The 18,693-nt window shown below is 36.1% G+C and overlaps 1 protein-coding gene across 1 annotated transcript in view; it reads left to right on the top strand.

Annotated features, from left to right (window-relative positions):
- LOC132056088 (protein DUF642 L-GALACTONO-1,4-LACTONE-RESPONSIVE GENE 2-like) overlaps nt 1-18,693 on the top strand; it is a 40,287-nt gene that overhangs the window by 2,948 nt on the left and 18,646 nt on the right. The window contains exons 2-3 of the mRNA XM_059448153.1: nt 950-1,117; nt 2,752-3,084. Coding sequence (XP_059304136.1) covers nt 950-1,117; nt 2,752-3,084 — 501 coding nt within the window. The remainder of the gene's footprint in view (nt 1-949; nt 1,118-2,751; nt 3,085-18,693) is intronic.

Consider the following 18,693-nt stretch of genomic DNA (forward strand, 5'->3'; position numbering starts at 1 on the left):
AGTTTTACTACTACTAAAATGAATATTCTTAAAATATTAGAAATGATTCAAAAATTTGATCCAATAGGTGGAAGGAGGACATTATCTATCAATTTCTAATATGTTACGGACATATTTGACCTCATAGATGAAAGGAGGGACATTTTTGAACCATTTCTAATACGTTAGGAATATTTTTGACCATTTTCCAAATTTAAAATAAAACTATGCTTGACCCGCAAGTACGGATTAGTTGAGCAGGGGCTTTCATAATGAGATCTCAGTTCGAAACCCCGTCTAAAAAACAGCGATGATTTGACTGGTCGAGCTCGTCCGCATTGCGGTATTGCCTATGCGGTTATCTCTCCGTGTGTAAGCGAGGAATTATCAGACAGAGTTGGGTTCTACTCGTGTGCATCCGAAGAAGAATTTCATGGGTTTCCATGTTATTAAAAAAAAAAAAAAAAACACTATGCTTGGTAGTAATGATGTAGATTTTTTATATTCGAACACAAAGGTGGTAGTACTAGTCCTTAGGTTTTATACGAGAAACTAAAAGTTACAATGCTACTCTGTTATACAGAGACTGCATCATTTAATACTACAGATTAACTATCACCCATTTTATATTAATTATGTAATTATTTTCACGTTCGACCTTTTGGAGTATTACCGCTCTCACACTTAAATGAAAACATTTTGGGGACTCAAATTGAAATAAGAAAAATTATACCATTGCCATAGCTGCCTGACATTGTCTGTATCTAATTTCTACTACATTTCAGTTTACATATAATAGTTTGATTGGGTATGAAGTTTAAGCAAATAAAGAAATTTTTAAAATTTTGTGAGCTCAAACTAAAAATATGTACCAAATATTTAATCTTATGGTCTTAAACATGTCATGTTAAATAAAAAATAAAACAAATAAACTGAAACGAAGGGAGTAATTACGTTCTTCACTATGCAGGTCCGTTAGTTAACGGCAATTTCGAGACTCCTCCATCAGGCGGATTCTCCACAGGAAACGGATTTTTCGAGGGTACACTCGAAATTCCAAACTGGAAAACAAACGGAACAGTAGAGCTTGTAGAATCAGGGCAAAAACAAGGTGGAATGATCCTCATAGTACCACAAGGTATGTTGGAAATATAAAACTGATCATTGATAATATTATACGCGGAACAAAGAGAATAAAACAGGGAGATAAACATTTAGCTCACCTCATACTCATTAAAATGATCACAAAAGGGGTATTTAACTATTTATAGGCGCTAAATGATAGTTCTAACCTCAATGCAACTAAATTGTTTCATACATATACTACTCCCTCCATTCCATAATACGTGATCTTTTAGACTTTTCATTTTGTTTCAAAATAAGTGGTGCTTTAGGATTTTAAGAAGAAATTGATCTTCTTCTTTCAAAATGACCCTTATTTACATAATCAAGAATCATTAAGTTTTTCTTTTTTCTAGGCATTTAATTAGGTATAAGTTAGTAAAAACACTCCTAATTTTCTAGGAGTAAATCTAGGAGTGAACACTTTTTTAAGGGGTGTGTATAAGCCTAAAAAGTCACTTATTATGGAATGGAGGGAGTAAAAACTTTTCCCACATTGAAAATATCAAATCCATGCATCTAGGTAGGCGTTTGGACATGCAATTTCATCTCATGAGATGAAATCCCAAATCATCCAAAAAGGCATGATTTGGGATTTGAAATCATGATTTCAAAAAATATAAATGTAAAATTTAACCCATAAGTTTATATTTTGTAAAAAAAAAATTCATAAGTTAGTAGATATATTTACTAATCATGTTTACCAATCATTTGTATTAAATATTAATCTGCAAGTTGGTAAAATATATTTACCAATCATGTTTACCATGTGGGAGGATTATATTAAAGAGTAGTTACATTACTATTCATGTTAAATTTTCCTTTTTATTGAACTAAAGTTTGATAAATTGATGTTGTATTTTTTAGAAAGGCCTTCTAGTAAAGTATTAATTTTATTATGAACTATGATTTACTCATTTAGTAAGATTGTATAAGAATTGGAAAAATTTTGATGGTTTTCACAACTTGTGGGGTTTTTATGTTTATAAAAAAATTGCAACTTAAAAAATTCAAATTACATGTCCAAACATGATTTCATCTCATGAGATGAAATCATGTCCAAACGGCTCCTAGATTTCCTAATAGTTACGTGAATAACATCAAACATACTTTCTCCTTTTCAAATTATTTGTCGTGGTTATTGAAAATAGTAGTCTCAAATTATTTGTAGTTTTAGAAGTTCAAAGCACAATATTTTTATTTTCCATGGTACCCTCAGTAGAATTTTGTCAATAGTTGAGATAATACATAAATATAGTAGACATTTAATGAAGAGAGATTATAACTTAGATATAAATAAGGGTAAAGTCAGTCAAATACACCTCCTAATTAATACTCCCTCTACTTCATTTTATGTAAACCTATTTGACTGAGCATAGAGTTTAAGAAAGAAGATAAAACTTTTAAACTTGTGGTGTTAAATGAGTTATAGTATATATTCTGCGTGGCTATAAATCATTAAAGGTAAATTGTTCCAAATATAGAAAGATATCATTCTTTTTTGCGCGGACTAATAAAAAAATATAAGTTCACATAAATTGAAACGGAAGAAATATTTCTTAAGAGGCGTATAAAACAAAAAAACGACAAATAAAAACGATGGAAATGAACATAGAAATTTACACATTTAAATTTTATTATTTTCAACAGGCAGACACGCAGTACGTTTAGGGAACGACGCCGAATTAAGCCAAGATCTCAAAGTTGAAAAAGGCTCTATTTATTCAGTGACATTCAGTGCAGCTCGCACGTGTGCACAGTTAGAGTCACTGAACGTGTCTGTTCCACCTGCATCACAGACCATTGATCTTCAAACTCTTTATAGTGTGCACGGCTGGGATTCTTACACGTGGGCATTTCAAGCTGAAGAAGATGACGTGGCTGTCGTTTTTAAGAATCCTGATATGGAAGATGACCCTACTTGTGGGCCCATTATTGATGATATTGCTATCAAGAAGCTTTTCGTTCCAGATAAGCCCAAAGGTAAGTCCAACCTACTCTATGATCATTTATTTGGGCCTGCTTATAAGCCCATTATCTTACCATATGATAGTAGGAAATTACTACTCTTTAGAAGAGCCAGTTTATGGCACTTTCGTCGTCCGTTTTTTTATATTAAATTGTAGGCCCCACTCATGTTTAATTCCCCACTCATTTCTACTATTATTAAACAAAACAACTAATATAAAAAAAAAATGTGGGCACATAATTTAAAAAATGTGGGCCACATAATTTTAAGGTATACATATATCCGTTCCAATTTTTTTTTCAAAAAAGTTATGAGCCCCACATGTATTAAACAATAATTAATATTAAAAAATAGTACAAATTAATAATGTCCAAAAAAATTGCCCCTAAATTAAAAAATCAAACAATATTTATGTAATTTTCAAAGTATCTCATTAAGTCAATAATGATAGATTCATTACACGCGCGTTTTCGTAGCAAACACAAATATAATAAAATTTTAAATACGGAAAGACAAACTACAATGTTATATTAATCATGTTTTGAACAATAAAACAACTAATATAAAAAAAAAAAATGCGGGCCTCATATTAAACACGATGCGTATTCATAGCAAACACTAATATAATAAAGTTTTAAATACGAGCACAAACCACAATGTTATATTAATCGTGTTTTGAACATAGTATCCCATATTGACAAAATCAAGCAATATATAAAAAAAAATGAATCCCATATTAAAAAAATAAACAATGTCAAAAAAAAAAAAATACTTTGTATTCTTAAGAAACACTAATATAATAAAGTTTTATATACGGAGCACAAATTACAATGTTATATCAATCGTGTTTTAACATAGTATATATATAAAAAAAAAAAAAATTGGGCCTCATATTAAACAAAATGCCCATAAAAAAATTGTAAAAAAATAAATTGTGGGCCTCATATATATTGACCCCATACTAAACAAAGATCAAGCAATATATAAAAAAAAAAAGTGAACCCACCATCTCCAAACTCACTAGAAAAAAAGTAGACCCTATATTAACAAAATCAAGCAATATCAAAAAAAAAAAAAAAATGAACCCCATATTAAAAAAAATAATGTCAAAAAAGACTTTGTATTCGTAGTAAACACTAATATAATAAAGTTTTAGATACTTTAAACAAACTACAATGTTATATTAATCGTGTTTTGAACATAGTATATATATATATATATATATAAAAAATGCAAATTAATAATGTCCAAAAAAATGTACCCCATATTAAAAAATCAAACAATATTCATGTAATTTTCAAAGTATCTCATTAAGTCAATAATAATGGATTCATTACGCGTGCGTATTAATCCATTAGTGGGGAGCAAATGAAATTATTGTACGAACATACTTAAAATACTTATATATTAAAATAAGATAGAATTTAATGACTTTTTCATTTTTCCTTACTCTAATAAATGTGAAAATAATTGTGGGTCCCATATTAAACACCATGCGTATTTGTAGCAAACACTAATATAATAAAGTTTTAAATACGGAGCACAAACTACATGTATATATATTATATACATAAATATAATACAAAATAATAATGTCCAAAAGGGTGGGCCCCATACTAAACGACACCAAGCAATATAAAAAATAAAAATAAAAAAAGAAGAAACTATATAAAGCATGGGTTTAGACCCGTATTTCATCGTCCGTTGTCCCTTTAAAAAAAAAAAAAGGAAGAAAAAAAAAGTGAACCGACCACATCCAAACTCATGGGAAAAAAAAGTGGACCCCATATTAACAAGAATCAAGCAATATTAAAAAAAATGTGAATCCCATATTAATAAAACAAACAATGTTAAAAACAAATGCTTAGAAAATCAAACAATTAAATCAATAATAATGGACTCTTTAGAATAAGGAAAAAATTAATTTCTACTTTGTTTCATTTTAAACATGTAAAATTAATTTAATAATTTGAATTAGAATTATCTAAATCAAAATTTGATAAAAAATAATAAGTATTTTACACGTTAAATTAATCGAATTAAAATTGAAAGTATCAACCGATATTCAAAATATTGCTATTGTTTTATCCGAAAGAGAGGAAAATAGTTTCTTTTTAAACAAGTCTTCTTTTTAAAAGGTATTAATAAATTTTAAATACGAAACATGAATAAAATAAAGTTTTAGATACGAGCACAAACTACAATGTTAAATTAATCGTATTATATATATATATATATATATATATATATATATATATATATATATATATATTATTATTATTATTATCTAAACACAACTACATATACATAGATACACTATAATCCGAAGTGTTGGGCCCGTGCGCACTGCGCACGGGCATAGGCCATCTAGTATATGAATAATTAAGAGAAACTTACAGAAATAACAATATTTTAGGAGTTGTTAACGAACTATAGCTACCTTTTACCTATTAACGTTTTGTAGCTAGTTTTTAGGACAATTTGCATGTCCTTGAATACACAGTTTTGCATGTATTAGGGTGTGTTTAAATACACAATTTCAAAATACAGTCAGCCAAATACATATGTATACAGATCATTCAACAACACATACAGTCAAAATATATCTAGTTTGTCCAAAAATACAATCAACCAAATATATATACCTTATATTTACACTCAAAAAATGACGAATACACTCAAATAAATTCAGATCTGCAGATACAAGAAATAAAATAAACTCAGATCTGAGATGTATTTGAGTGTATTCATCATTTTTTGAGTGTATATGTATTGCCTGTGGGTCGAGGCATTACTTATGTGTATTCAAATACACAATTTTCTCCTTTGAAAATACAAATATACAAGCGAATACAAAAAATACATTGTATTTAGTGAAGAATACAATCAAATTCGTTCAAATCTCTGGCGAAAATACAAAATACATTATATTTAAAAATGGAGAATAGTTGGATAATAGTTGGATCTCAAGCGAAATACAAAATACACTAAAAAATTGGAGAATACACTCAATCCGGCTAGATCTAAGCCATAAGATTTGAGATTGTTATTTCTCAAACTCAAACTCAACAAATTCAACAATAAAAACAAGGCCATTTAGAGCAACTGTGCAAGAAGCTGCTTCTATGTGTTTAAAAGGTAATTTCACTTCTAGATCGATAGCCGCTAAGAAGCTGCTTCTATGTGTTGAGAAACTCATCAGATTGTTATGTGTTTAAAAAGCCAGCTCCCGTAACAAAGAAGATTTTATCCAACAGGTGATAAAAATTCAAACAAATATGAGTTTCCCAACTATAAATCTCAAACATCGAAAAAGTCATCTTTAGAAGATGAAGAACACGACCCTGATTATAGCATTTTAGAAGGATAATCAAGCTCACAACATCATCAAAGTTGATGACAGCATGACTTCACTGAAGCTGACATCATCCATGGCATCAATAAATTACTTTCTGAAAATTATTGTTGCAGGTTAGAGTACACAATGGGTGTTACTGTAGATGTCACTATAGCAGTCTGAAATTTTGACTATAAATACCCCTCCTTCTCGTTTGTAATGCACACTCTTCTTTCCACAATAAGCTCATTCTCTCTGAGGAACTGGTTAGAGCTTACTCCCTATAACTTGTAATACCAATATATTATCACTTTAATATCAACTTTTAAATAATTTTTTATTTTATCTATCTCTGCTTTTACATTTATTACATATCATGCATATGATTGGCTCTGCCTATGTCTATGCTTTTATATATGTAGCACTTGGCTCTGATACCAAGTATTCGAAAGCGAACCCCCTAAAATAATAGGGGAAGAACTACAGAGAACTAAGGATAGGAAGCAAATATAATATTACAAGAATGTAAATATGTAGAAAATGAAATTGCAGACTAAAATAAAATCAGGCGGCAGTGCCTACCTTATGTATGAGATGCAACAAAATAAATTAGGTGGCAAGGCACCCCATATGTATGATATGAAAGTAAAGATAGAGGCAAATTATAAAAAATTATTTAAAACTTGATATTTAAACTGATAATATAAATATTACAAATAATAGGGAACAAGCTCTAACCAATATTTCTGAGAGAATGAGAGCTTATTCTAAAAAGAAGTGTTGCAGATGAAATGGGGGGCTATATTTATGGCCAAAATTTTAGACTGCTGCAGTGACATCTACAGTGCTATAGTGACGTCTACAGTGACGTCTACAATAATAACCATTGTCTACAGTAACGTCCAATAATAATTTTCGAAAAAAGTGTCGTAGATGATGTCGGTTATCTTATGACAATTTCAATTTCACCGCGCGAGTGCACCTACCATTCCACTTTGGCAAACCCTTTCTTAAATCATCAATTCAAACCACAACAAAGTAAATAGAGCAGAATAAGTAGAAGCCTCAATCATAAATAAATAGGTGCCGAATATAAATACAATCCCTAAGGAACTGGTCTGACTCGTACAAGAGCAACTAATACAAGTCTCAACGTTAAATGCACATCCGTTCTAATGGAAGAAAATAAAGACGAGGCTAGAGGAGTTTCGGGGCCTCGACTCGTCAGATGCTCACCCTAGATGCTTGCAAGCCAGGCCTCGAAAATCGCCTGGGAAAGTTGAAATGGAGCCTATTTTAAACTTTACACCGAAAAGTGTGAAAAGGTAGCGTCGGTCATAAACAACCACGTATTGAGTAGACATCATAGGCCGACAACAATCAATTAACATATATAAAGAAAGAGACCGAAGAAACGGACATGCTCACAATCGTGTATACACACACTACAATCCAAGAATAATAACTCGAAGTACATAAAGGATCCAAATAGCCGAATCACAGCACATGGCGAAGCAAGACGAACACTGAAGTCTTTCAAGTTTCCCACGATTCCTCGGAATAATCATAAACACTAGTACAACCAACAACGTTACTCACAGCAACCTCAAGTCTCGACCTGTAAGAAAGTATCTACTCCCTCGAATCAATTAATTCCCAATTATGTATTAATCGGATACACGACGTTCTCGGAAGAACCTTGACCCACGAAGTCGAGTTCATGAGCAGGTAATACGATAAAGAACCGCAACTTTAAATCGTACGTATGAGAGAATGAAATATGAATGCAATGATACACATTAATGTTCGTGGATGATATCTACGCTGTAGCCGGTCATACCCGTGGGGATCCGCGAAGTCTATGTACCTACGCGCGCCCGATCGTGAGTGTTATGGAACGTGCAACCCATTCCCAGTCAGTGTTGCGGTACGTGCAACCCGATCCAAGTAAGTGTGTATATATATGTGTGTGTGTGTGTGTTTGGGCTACTCGATCCAAATATATAGAACGCATGGCCGATATCAATGCCAACAAGAGTATATCAATTATAACCATGCCACACATGGACATATCCCAATATCAAGATCAATATCAATTCTTCTTCTTCCACAGTCAATAACTTGATAAGCGAGACATATGTATTCACAACCATGAATGAGTCACTAATTATTCATATCAGAGTATAATGAAAGATGAGAATGAGTCTGACTTAAAAAAAAAAAAATGAAAGATGAGAATGAGTACACTGCATAATATCAATGAATGATGACAACATATCAAATAAATTGTGCCATACGTGGACACATATCACAATAACAGTCTCAATATCATAGCTTTCCCTTTCCCACAACATCAACACTTGATAAAATACGATCTCCAATCATAAAATAAATCACTAAGAAAGGAATTATTCATGTGGCTACAAGCCAATAAGTCACAACAAGACAACAACTCAATAGAACACAACAAGGCGACAAGCCAGAATCAACAACAATACCAGCCTAAGTAATCCATCCCAACTTCATATCCTAAGGCGTAACATGCTTTCTCCGACAATCACTAACTCTACATATGCTTTGCTAACCAAAGTCTAACCATAAGGTAAGTCGTAACCTACCTGGAATGCCGAACAGGAGCCACGAACTGTTAACTTAGCCTTGCCCCTTCTTTGCGCCTCCAAATACTCAATGTCTAACCATATTCGAATTCTATATCAGAAATCAAGAAGAACAATACTCATCTTGCTATACTTCTAATTTAGGTCCAATTCTAACTATGAAAAATGGGGAAATGGGCCCATAAGGGTAAAATGGGCAATTCGAAGGCGGAATAGGCAATTCATGCTCCAAATAATCAAAACCCACAAATCAATTGCTAGATTAACTCAAGATTAAGTCAAATTCAGAATTAAAGTGAAACCCCCAATTTTGGGTATGAACCCTAACTTTTAATCTTCAATTTCATCAACAATAATGGAAGATTCAAGCCTATTTGTTACTAAATCATCAAATTCCATACTTAGATTAGTCAAATCTACTAACAATTTTCATTTAGGAAGGCTTTAACTCAAATAATGAAATAGACATCAAAACTCATCTTTTCTCTTAAGTTCTATAGAGGCTCTAGCATGGATTCAAGCTTAGGGAAAGGAAAGGAATAGAATTGAGATTAGAGAACTTACCCACAAGAGAAATTAGCCAAGAACTCTCCAAATCGCCTCAAAGGATGGTTAGAAACTAATAATGAAGTGATAGGGAATGAATGGTTTCTACTCAAAGATTAAATAAGAAACTGGTCCCATCATTTGCTGCAGTGAATGGACTGACCGCTACAGCGGGCCTGCCGCAGCGGCCCACAATTCTTTGCCACGAGTCCGCCTGATCTTTTCGCCTCGCGGAATGGGACGGGCCATCGCAGGCAAATTGGCGCTACGAGGCGCATCTAGGAGAGAGTCTACACTCTCTCGAATCCATTAATTCCAAAGTATGTGATAGACACACGACATTCTCAAATCAGCAACCAACCAGGAAGTCAAGTTCACGAGCACCGTGTAATATGATAAATAACCACTAGCAGAAATCAGATGCATGAGTGAATGAAATATGAATGCAATGCAATGATACATACATGCTCTGGACGGATGATATTTACGCCTCAACAGTCATGACCCATGGGGGATCTGCGAACTCCATGTACCTGCTGCAACGCACAGCCTGATCCAAGTCAGTGTTGCGGAATGTGCAACCCGATCCCAGTCAATGTTGCGGTACATGCAACCCGATCCAAGTAAGTGTGTATATATATGTGTGTTACGGCGCGCGAATCTCTCGATCCAAATATATGATGCAGTCGCATTTATCATGTAAATGCTAACAAAAGATATCGGTAACCCACAATCGTGCCACACATGGACACATATCCCAATATCAAGATCAATATCAATTCTTCCTTTCACAAGTCAATAACCAATAGCGAGAGATACGGGTTCACAACCATGAATAAGTCACTAAGTATTCATATCGGAGTATCATCAAAGATGAGAATGAGTACACTGCATAATATCAATGAATGATGACAACATATCAAATCAATCGGGCCACACATGGATACATAACACAATAACAGTCTCAATATCATAACTTTCCATTCTCCACAACACAACACTTGATAAAATATGATCTCCAATCATAAAGTAATCACTAAACAACAAGTCTAGAATTATTCACATGGCTACAAGCCAATAAGTCACAAATACAAGCAACAACTCACGAAACAAACAAGGCGACAAGCCGTAAATCAACAACAATACCAACCTAAGTAATCCATCCCACTTCATACTAAGGCGTAACATCTTTCTCCCGATAATCACTAGCTCTACATATGCTTTGCTAACGGAAGTCTAACCGCTATGGTAAGTCGTAACCTACTCGGAATGCCGAACAGAAACCACGAACCGTCAACTTTAGCCTTGCCCGTTCTTTGCACCTCCAAATACTCAAAGTCTAACCATATTCGAATTCTACATTAGAAATCAAGTAGAACAATACCTATATTGCTATACTTCTAATTTAGGTCCAATTCTAACTTTGAAAAACGGGGAAACGGACCCATAAGGGTATAATGGGATATTCAAAGGAGGAATAGGTTATTCATGCTCTAGATAACCAAAACCCATAAATCAATTGCTAGATTAACTCAAGATTAAGCCAAATTCGGAATTAAAGTGAAAACCCCAATTTTAGGTATGAACCCTAACTTTCAATCTTCAATTTCATCAACAATAATGGAAGATTCAAGCCTATTTTGTTATTAAATCATCAAATTCTATACTTAAATTAGTCAAATCTACCAACAATTTTCATTTAGAAGACTTTTTAACTCAAATAATGAAATAGACATCAAAACCCATCTTCCCGCTTTAGTTCTATAGAGACTACAACGCATTCAAGCTAGTGGGAAAGGTAAATGAATGGATTTAAGGTTAAGGAACTTACTCACAAGAGAAATCAGCCAAGAATTCTCCAAATCGCCTCAAAGGATGTTTAAAAACTAATAATGAAGAGATAGGAAATGAATGGTTTCTACTAAGCATTAAATAAGAAAGCGGGTCCTCACACACTAAGTAGCGGATAATCGTCTCCCCCTACGACGGAGCCTGCCACGAGTCCGCCACGCAGTTACCACCGTGGCGACTCTTCACAATTCCTTCACCCCGCCGTGGAGCCCTCGGCCAAAGACCGCGGTCCGCTGCGAAGACATCCGGTGTCTCTCTACGGCGGACACGGACACGGTAAAAATCCTTGTTTTTCACTATCTCAATCCCAAAATCCGATAATAACTCGAGACCTCATAGATACGCCTGGCTTGTGAATTCTCGCAAAAAAACACGCTACGGACTCGGCTAACGTTTTAAATCTCGACCCGAGGTTTTATTTGGCACAGTGTCAACACTCAATGGCCCCGGAGTCAACACCCAATGGCCAAATACTAACTTTCTACCAATAACTCGAAACGCTCCCAAGCAATTTTTAGAATCGAACCGAACATCCACCAAGTCACACCGACCATCCACATTTTCGAATCGACCTATTTTCAAAGAAGGTCCGTTTACTCAAAAGTCAACTATTTACCCAGAAGTCAACTATTGGTCAAATGTTTTTCACTTTAAGGCTCTATATTACAAAAGACATCATAAATCTTGCACGATCGCTGAAGCCGTACCACCCGTCCTACACGGTCAAAATTGTATTAATAGGTCTCGGGGAAATGGTCAACGGCAATAAATGGGTCAAAATCACTATAATGACCAAATGGGTCGTTATATCAGCTTTGTTGATGTCATCAACTTGATCATCCTTTAAAATGCTTAAATCAGGGTCATTTTTTTCATCTTCTGATCTAGATTCTTTTGATGTCTATGATTTTTTACTGGGAATCTTAGCTTTAGTTTTTTGAAGCATCTCTTCCATCCATTGGATAAAATCTCCTACATCGAGTCAAGGCAATTGTGCGAGCCGTAATAGATTTCTGTTGTAAAAATGAAAACTGGCGGCATCTATTGGAGATAGATATCATGATTATTTAGAAATCATTTCTCCACCGCCGGCTTGTAAGCCGGATGGGTTCCAACTCTTGTACCATTTAGAATGGTGCGGAGGGGTTAGCCATGGTAGTCCTTTATGTCCTTTCGGTTTATGGAAGGCAAACTTCTCGGGGAAATTCATCCACGGATGTGAAAGCTATGAGAAAATTTGATGAGCATAGACACTTGGGTTCTCATTGAAAAACCCGTGAAAAAATATTCATATTCTTCCCTTACTGCGGGAGGGAGGGTCTCAATTTTGTGACCATATACAACCCACCATTGATGTAAAAACCACTGAGGGAATTCATATGCTAGTTGTTTCCCCCAAAGGATAAACCAAGAATGTTTGTCTAGGTCATTCTGAAAGGTGAATGCATTCATCCAGGCTGCTTGGTAGTCATAATAATTGTAAAATTGAGGTTCATAAAACTGGAAAAATCTTTTGTATTTGGTAAGGGTGCATGCCCCATTCCTTTGGCGATATTATTTAGCAATCTACACCGTAGTATGAGTAACGTATGTCTGAGTTTGCTTATCCTTATTGGGCTTGAACAAAAAGGACCTGGTATATGTAAGAATGAATTCATAAAATTTCTGGGTAAATGGAGGAGTCTTTGAATAAAATTCTTACCGAAGGGCTAGGTATTTGTCTAGCCACTTCTTGGGGTTTGAAAGCCGCAGCTCGCTCAATTTAGTAAGTGGGTAGACAGACACTTTTCATTTTTATAATAAATTGGGTCATCAATGTATGAGGATCCTTTGTCAAGAAATGGGTTGTGGTCTTTGAGAGATTATTTGGTCGGGTACCAAATGTACCATACTTGTGTGTTATAAGATGTTGGTGGAACATCAAATGTGTGAGATAAGGCTTACAACATCCACTGACTTCTTTGTGGTGCTTTTAGCAACCACAAGATGAGAAGAAGATGTGTGGCTTTGGGCCGCCACATTGGAACATTCATTTTTTTTAAAAAGAAATATTTATGACTTAGTTGTCTTCTGTTAGTGCCAGTCATGGTGATTTTAAATCCCATGAGTTGACACCATTGTTTGGAATGTTTATATGTCTAAGGAATAGATGTAGCTTGAGCTAGTTGAGATTCTTCTTCTTCAACTAGATCTGCCCAGTTTTGCATACTAGAGACTGAAATTGGTTCTGTATTTTTCAAAAGATACGACTTGGCAATCTCCTTCATGGCATAGTCTACTGGAGTTTGATATCTTGGTTGGCTTGGTCCTGCTGCATCTTTTGAAAGTTGCTTGGAGGAAACTGAATTTTCTTGCTATGCGGTAACAACTTGCTATTGGGAAATAATGTCTTGTGGTTGTCTGGAGATAGCCTCTGGTTTGTTTTCATTTTGAGGAGGAAGGGTCGGAAATTGTGAAAGTTTTTTCTTTTTCCTAGTCATTTTATCTGCCCTGCAAGAACTTCATAGTGAAATTTTTTGGAATAGAGTATGAGTTCCTTTAATATATTATATATCAAATTCAAAAATAGATAAAATAGCTTTCCATCTAGCAAATATATATTTTGAGGCAAGATTTTGTACATCTTTAAACTGATTTTGCGGCTTTACAATCAATTCGTAACAGAAATTTCCTATTTAGTAGATTAGCTTGACATTTTGAGATGCATAAGACAGTTGTCAATTTTTTTTTTCTAATTGTGGGATAATTCTGCTGAGAATTATTTCAATGCTAGGATGCAAATGCATTGATATGTTCTTTATCTTTGTTCGTTTGTTTTAGAAATCCACCATAACTAATATCTGAGGCATTTGTTTCAACTATTTTGAATGCAGAGGGATCAGGGAGAGACTAACAAAAAAGGTGTATGCCTTTCAATTTTATTTTATTGACAACATTGCTGTGGATGTTGGTCCATGGAGGTGGAGGTTTCTTTAACTTGTCATGGAGAGGTTTTAATAGATTGCTAACTCCGGGAATGAAATCAGACACATAATTAACGCAACCTAAGAATCTCTGGAGCTGGGTTTTGTCTAAGATTTGATCGGGAAATTAGTCAGCAAATTGGATGACCTTTGAATAGGGACAATTGTTCCCTGCTAGAATTGTGCCCAAGAAATCGGATGCTAATTTGAAAAAGACTATAGTTATTTTTTGATAAGACTAAATCATTTTCTCTAATGTTATTAAAGAAAATTCTTAAATTTTTAAAATGCTGGTCAATGCTGACATCAAAATCTACCATGTCTAGAATCACTAAGTCAACCCAGGTGCCATATCCCATAAGTGTGATAATACAAGATCGAAAAACACTATCTACAACCACGGAGTTTCCAACTGGAGTAGATACGTAGCCTGTCGTGAGACATCAAGCAAATCACGCTGCATCATATCATGACTGTAGAAATATGTAGACACATAAGAAAATGAAGAACCTGGGTTAAACAATACAGAAGCCATCCGATGACAGACTAAGCTATTACCTGTGATGACGGCATCAGAGCCCTCTACCTCCGACCTGCCAGGAAAAGCATAACACTGAACTCGTCCGCCAGTAGCCTGCGAGCCATTGCGATCAACACATCGTCCCGCCCGAGCCCGCCTCGGGCCGGGCCGATGTCAACCTCTACCGGACCGAATCCGCCCTTCGCGGCTGCCACCTCTACCCCCTGTGGCGACCTCCATGCCCAATCTGAGCACGATTTCCACCATACGATCCTCCCTCTCTACCTGATGCTGGAGCTCTGGGTGCCTAAAACTGAGCACCCTGGCCACCTTGCCTAAATATGGGACAATTTCTCTTGAAATGCCCTATCTCACCATACTCAAAGCATTCACGGTCTAGTGTCGCACGCTGAACAGAAACTGACGAAGTCGAATAACTACCATAATGCGGAGCCTCCGGCCCTGCGAACCCCTAGGCACCGACCGGAATAAGATCGATCGGCCCCGACGGGCCTCCAACCGGCTTGCATGGTGACCGACCGCAGGCGTCTCGAATAGACATGGGAACTGCGGCCCTTAGAGAAAGAGCCACTGAAACTACCACCCTTTCGGGCCTTCTTCTCCGCGTACTTGTTATAACCATCCTGCCTAACACCTTCGACTGTCCTAACATGATCCACCACTTCCTGAAAGGAAGCACCTGAGGTCGCAAGCTGAAGAGCTGATAACTGCAGAGCAATGTTCAACCCTTTCACAAATCCCCTATCTCTCTCCCCGCAGTGCACAAGTGAGGGCATAACAATGACGTGGAATCGAGTCTCATAAGTGGCCACCGATAAATTACCCTGCTCAATATTATTGAACTCATCACGCCTTCGGTCCTTCAAGGTGGGAGGAACTTACTTTTCTAAGAACACATGATAAAATTGAGTCCATGTCAATAGAGGCAATCCCGCTGGCCTGTACTCCAAAAAAGCCCTCCACCATAACTTGACATCACCCAAGAGCTGGAATGTCACAAACTCAACAAGGTACTTTTCCACTGCCCCCATCTTATAGAGCCTCTCATGACAGTCCATGATGAACTCATAAGAATCCTCATCCTCAGTGCCATAGAACTCTGGAGGCTTCATTTTAGTGAACCTCCAAAATAAATCATGCTCATCCCCGGTCATCATCTGACCTCCCATTGGTCTAGGAAATACCTCTAGTCCTAGAGCCTTGTCCAAATGAGAAGCCACAGCTGTAGCATGCTGTAACCCAAGAGCACGAACTCCGCTTGAAGCCGGATCACCCACTCTCACACTCTGAGCACCTGGATTGACGATTGACTGGTAACACACCTACCTCTGTTAACCCGTTCAGCAGGTTCAACACTTGAACCATGACGTCTGACAACACTGGAGGAGCTATAATATTTGGCTGAGCTGGTGCTGCTGCAAACTCTGCTGCCTCATCCGGAACTACTTGAGGCTCAGGGAACTCAACACGAGCCTGACTAGCTGCAGGAGCCCGCCCCTGGCTGGTGCTGCTGCTCCCCTGCCTCTGCCATGGCCATGACCCCTGGCCTGGCCTCCACCACGAACTGTGGCCCTAGCAGCCGGTACATGTACCTCATTTACTGCTGCTGCCGCATCACGAGTCCTCACCATCTATGAGAGAATAGAAAGAAAAGTCAGATACCAATTTGAATCATCCAGATACTTATTGGAATCAAGTAGCACGAAAGAAAGAATTTGAAATTTTCCTAATGTCCATAGCCTCTTGAAGATAAGTGCATATGTCTCCGTACCGATCCGTAAGACTCTACTAGACATGTCCTTATACAACGAGATCGATGAATCTAGGGCTCTGATACCAACTTTGTCATGACCCAAATAGCCGTGAGTGGCAGCCACACTAAATCTCCTTGTGGGCGAACCATCCCCTTACCCAATTATCAAACCATTTAACAATTTATAAATCAATAACTAGAATTAGATCATAAACTTGAATAGTCATGCCATAAATAAATAAAAGCGCGGAAATCTAACTATTACAACCCCAAAGATCCGAAAGTCATCATACAAAGACTCTAAAACAAAACTATATAAAGAATAGATAACTATCTATAAACATAAACAATGTCTGGAGTAAAAATAGACATCAACAAAGAGAGATCTTCATGCGGCGTGGCATGAATGGAAGCTTACCCTCTGATCTGAATGGGACATGGCCTCAAGCTAGATATGAGGTCTGGAAGATGTTGCTGGCACACAATCTGCAGTTAAATAAAAGTGCAGCAAGGTAGTATCAATACAGACACTATGTATCGGTAGATATCATAGGCCAACTAAGATTAGTATCATGCATACGTTCATAACATTAATAAGATAGACAGGTAGGCACAAAAACACATAACCAAGTAATGTCATCAATAGAAACCAGCCAACACATGGATAAGATAAATTCAGCCATCAATCTATTACCGAATTGATATAAATTTCGTCATCAGCCAACAACAAAAATAATATGAGTCCGATGCGATGCAATGCAATGCATAATGAGAGTGTCTCAACCGTGTACACACATGCTAAATGATAATGTTTCCCCAAATAGTCAGGACCTGCAAGGAACCTATGGTGTCCATGTACTACTCGCTCCGGAACTGACCTCGGATCACGAGCCCATCAGTAGGCCCCACACACACACACATATGTATACACACACACACACAGACACACACACACACACACACACACACACACATACACATATATATATATAGAGAGAGAGAGAGACACACACACACACTTTATTTTTCATCACAATGTGTTTCTTAACTTATTTCCAGTTCATCAGTAAATAAAGAATAGGATCAATCAACAATATCAAAGTCAAGAGCACAAGGCACTATGCCATAAATAAATCAAGACTCAACAAATCAGCTCATCAATCAATATGAATATGAAATCTTCTCAATAACAAGAAGAGTAAATTTTAACTCCTTTCTTCTCATATCACAACAATTCTACCTTAGGTTCAGTACATAAAGTAATGGCGACCAGCCTATACAATCAATCAATCAGTACCAATCTAGGAATTTCCAACCAGACTTCATGTTCGAAGACCTATACATGCTTTTTCCCATCAATTCTATTACATATACATTCAACTAATCAAAGTCTAACTCAAGTAGACCATAACCTACCTCAAAGCCGAACTGGAACAATGCAATCACTCTGCAATAGCTTTCCCCTTTAGCAAAGCTTCAGAATGTTCAAAGCCTAGCAATCATAGCGCTAAGTGAGTAATGGACTACCTACTCAAACAAACAAAAATTGCGGAAGAGAACCCAACTACTTCTACCCTTTTCAAATGGGTGAACTATCACTAAGTGTGAATTCATCATAAAATCAACCCCAACCACCTTACTGTTCCCATTCATAGGTTTTCTAATCAATTCATCCCCTTTCAAAAAGTTTTTAGGCTAAAGTTTCTATTTTTATTGGAACCCTAAGTTTCAATCAACAATTTCCACCATTAGTAATCAAATTCTCATCCAAGGAAGTGATAATCTATACTCCTAGATGATTAAACAACAATAGAATAAAAAACCCATTCATTATTCAAGGTTTTCATAAATTCTAGGGTTCTAACCTTTAAATTCACCATTAAAGAACCTTAGATGATGTAGGGACTTAAGATGATTATAGAATGAATGAAGATAAAGATTGAGACTTACCTTGATGACGAGTGGTGCCCTAGCCTTAACAAAACTGCCTTAGTATTTCTTGGGAATTGTTTTT

The sequence above is a fragment of the Lycium ferocissimum genome, chromosome 1 (assembly GCF_029784015.1).
Source record: "Lycium ferocissimum isolate CSIRO_LF1 chromosome 1, AGI_CSIRO_Lferr_CH_V1, whole genome shotgun sequence".
NCBI classification, from domain to species: Eukaryota; Viridiplantae; Streptophyta; class Magnoliopsida; order Solanales; family Solanaceae; genus Lycium; species Lycium ferocissimum.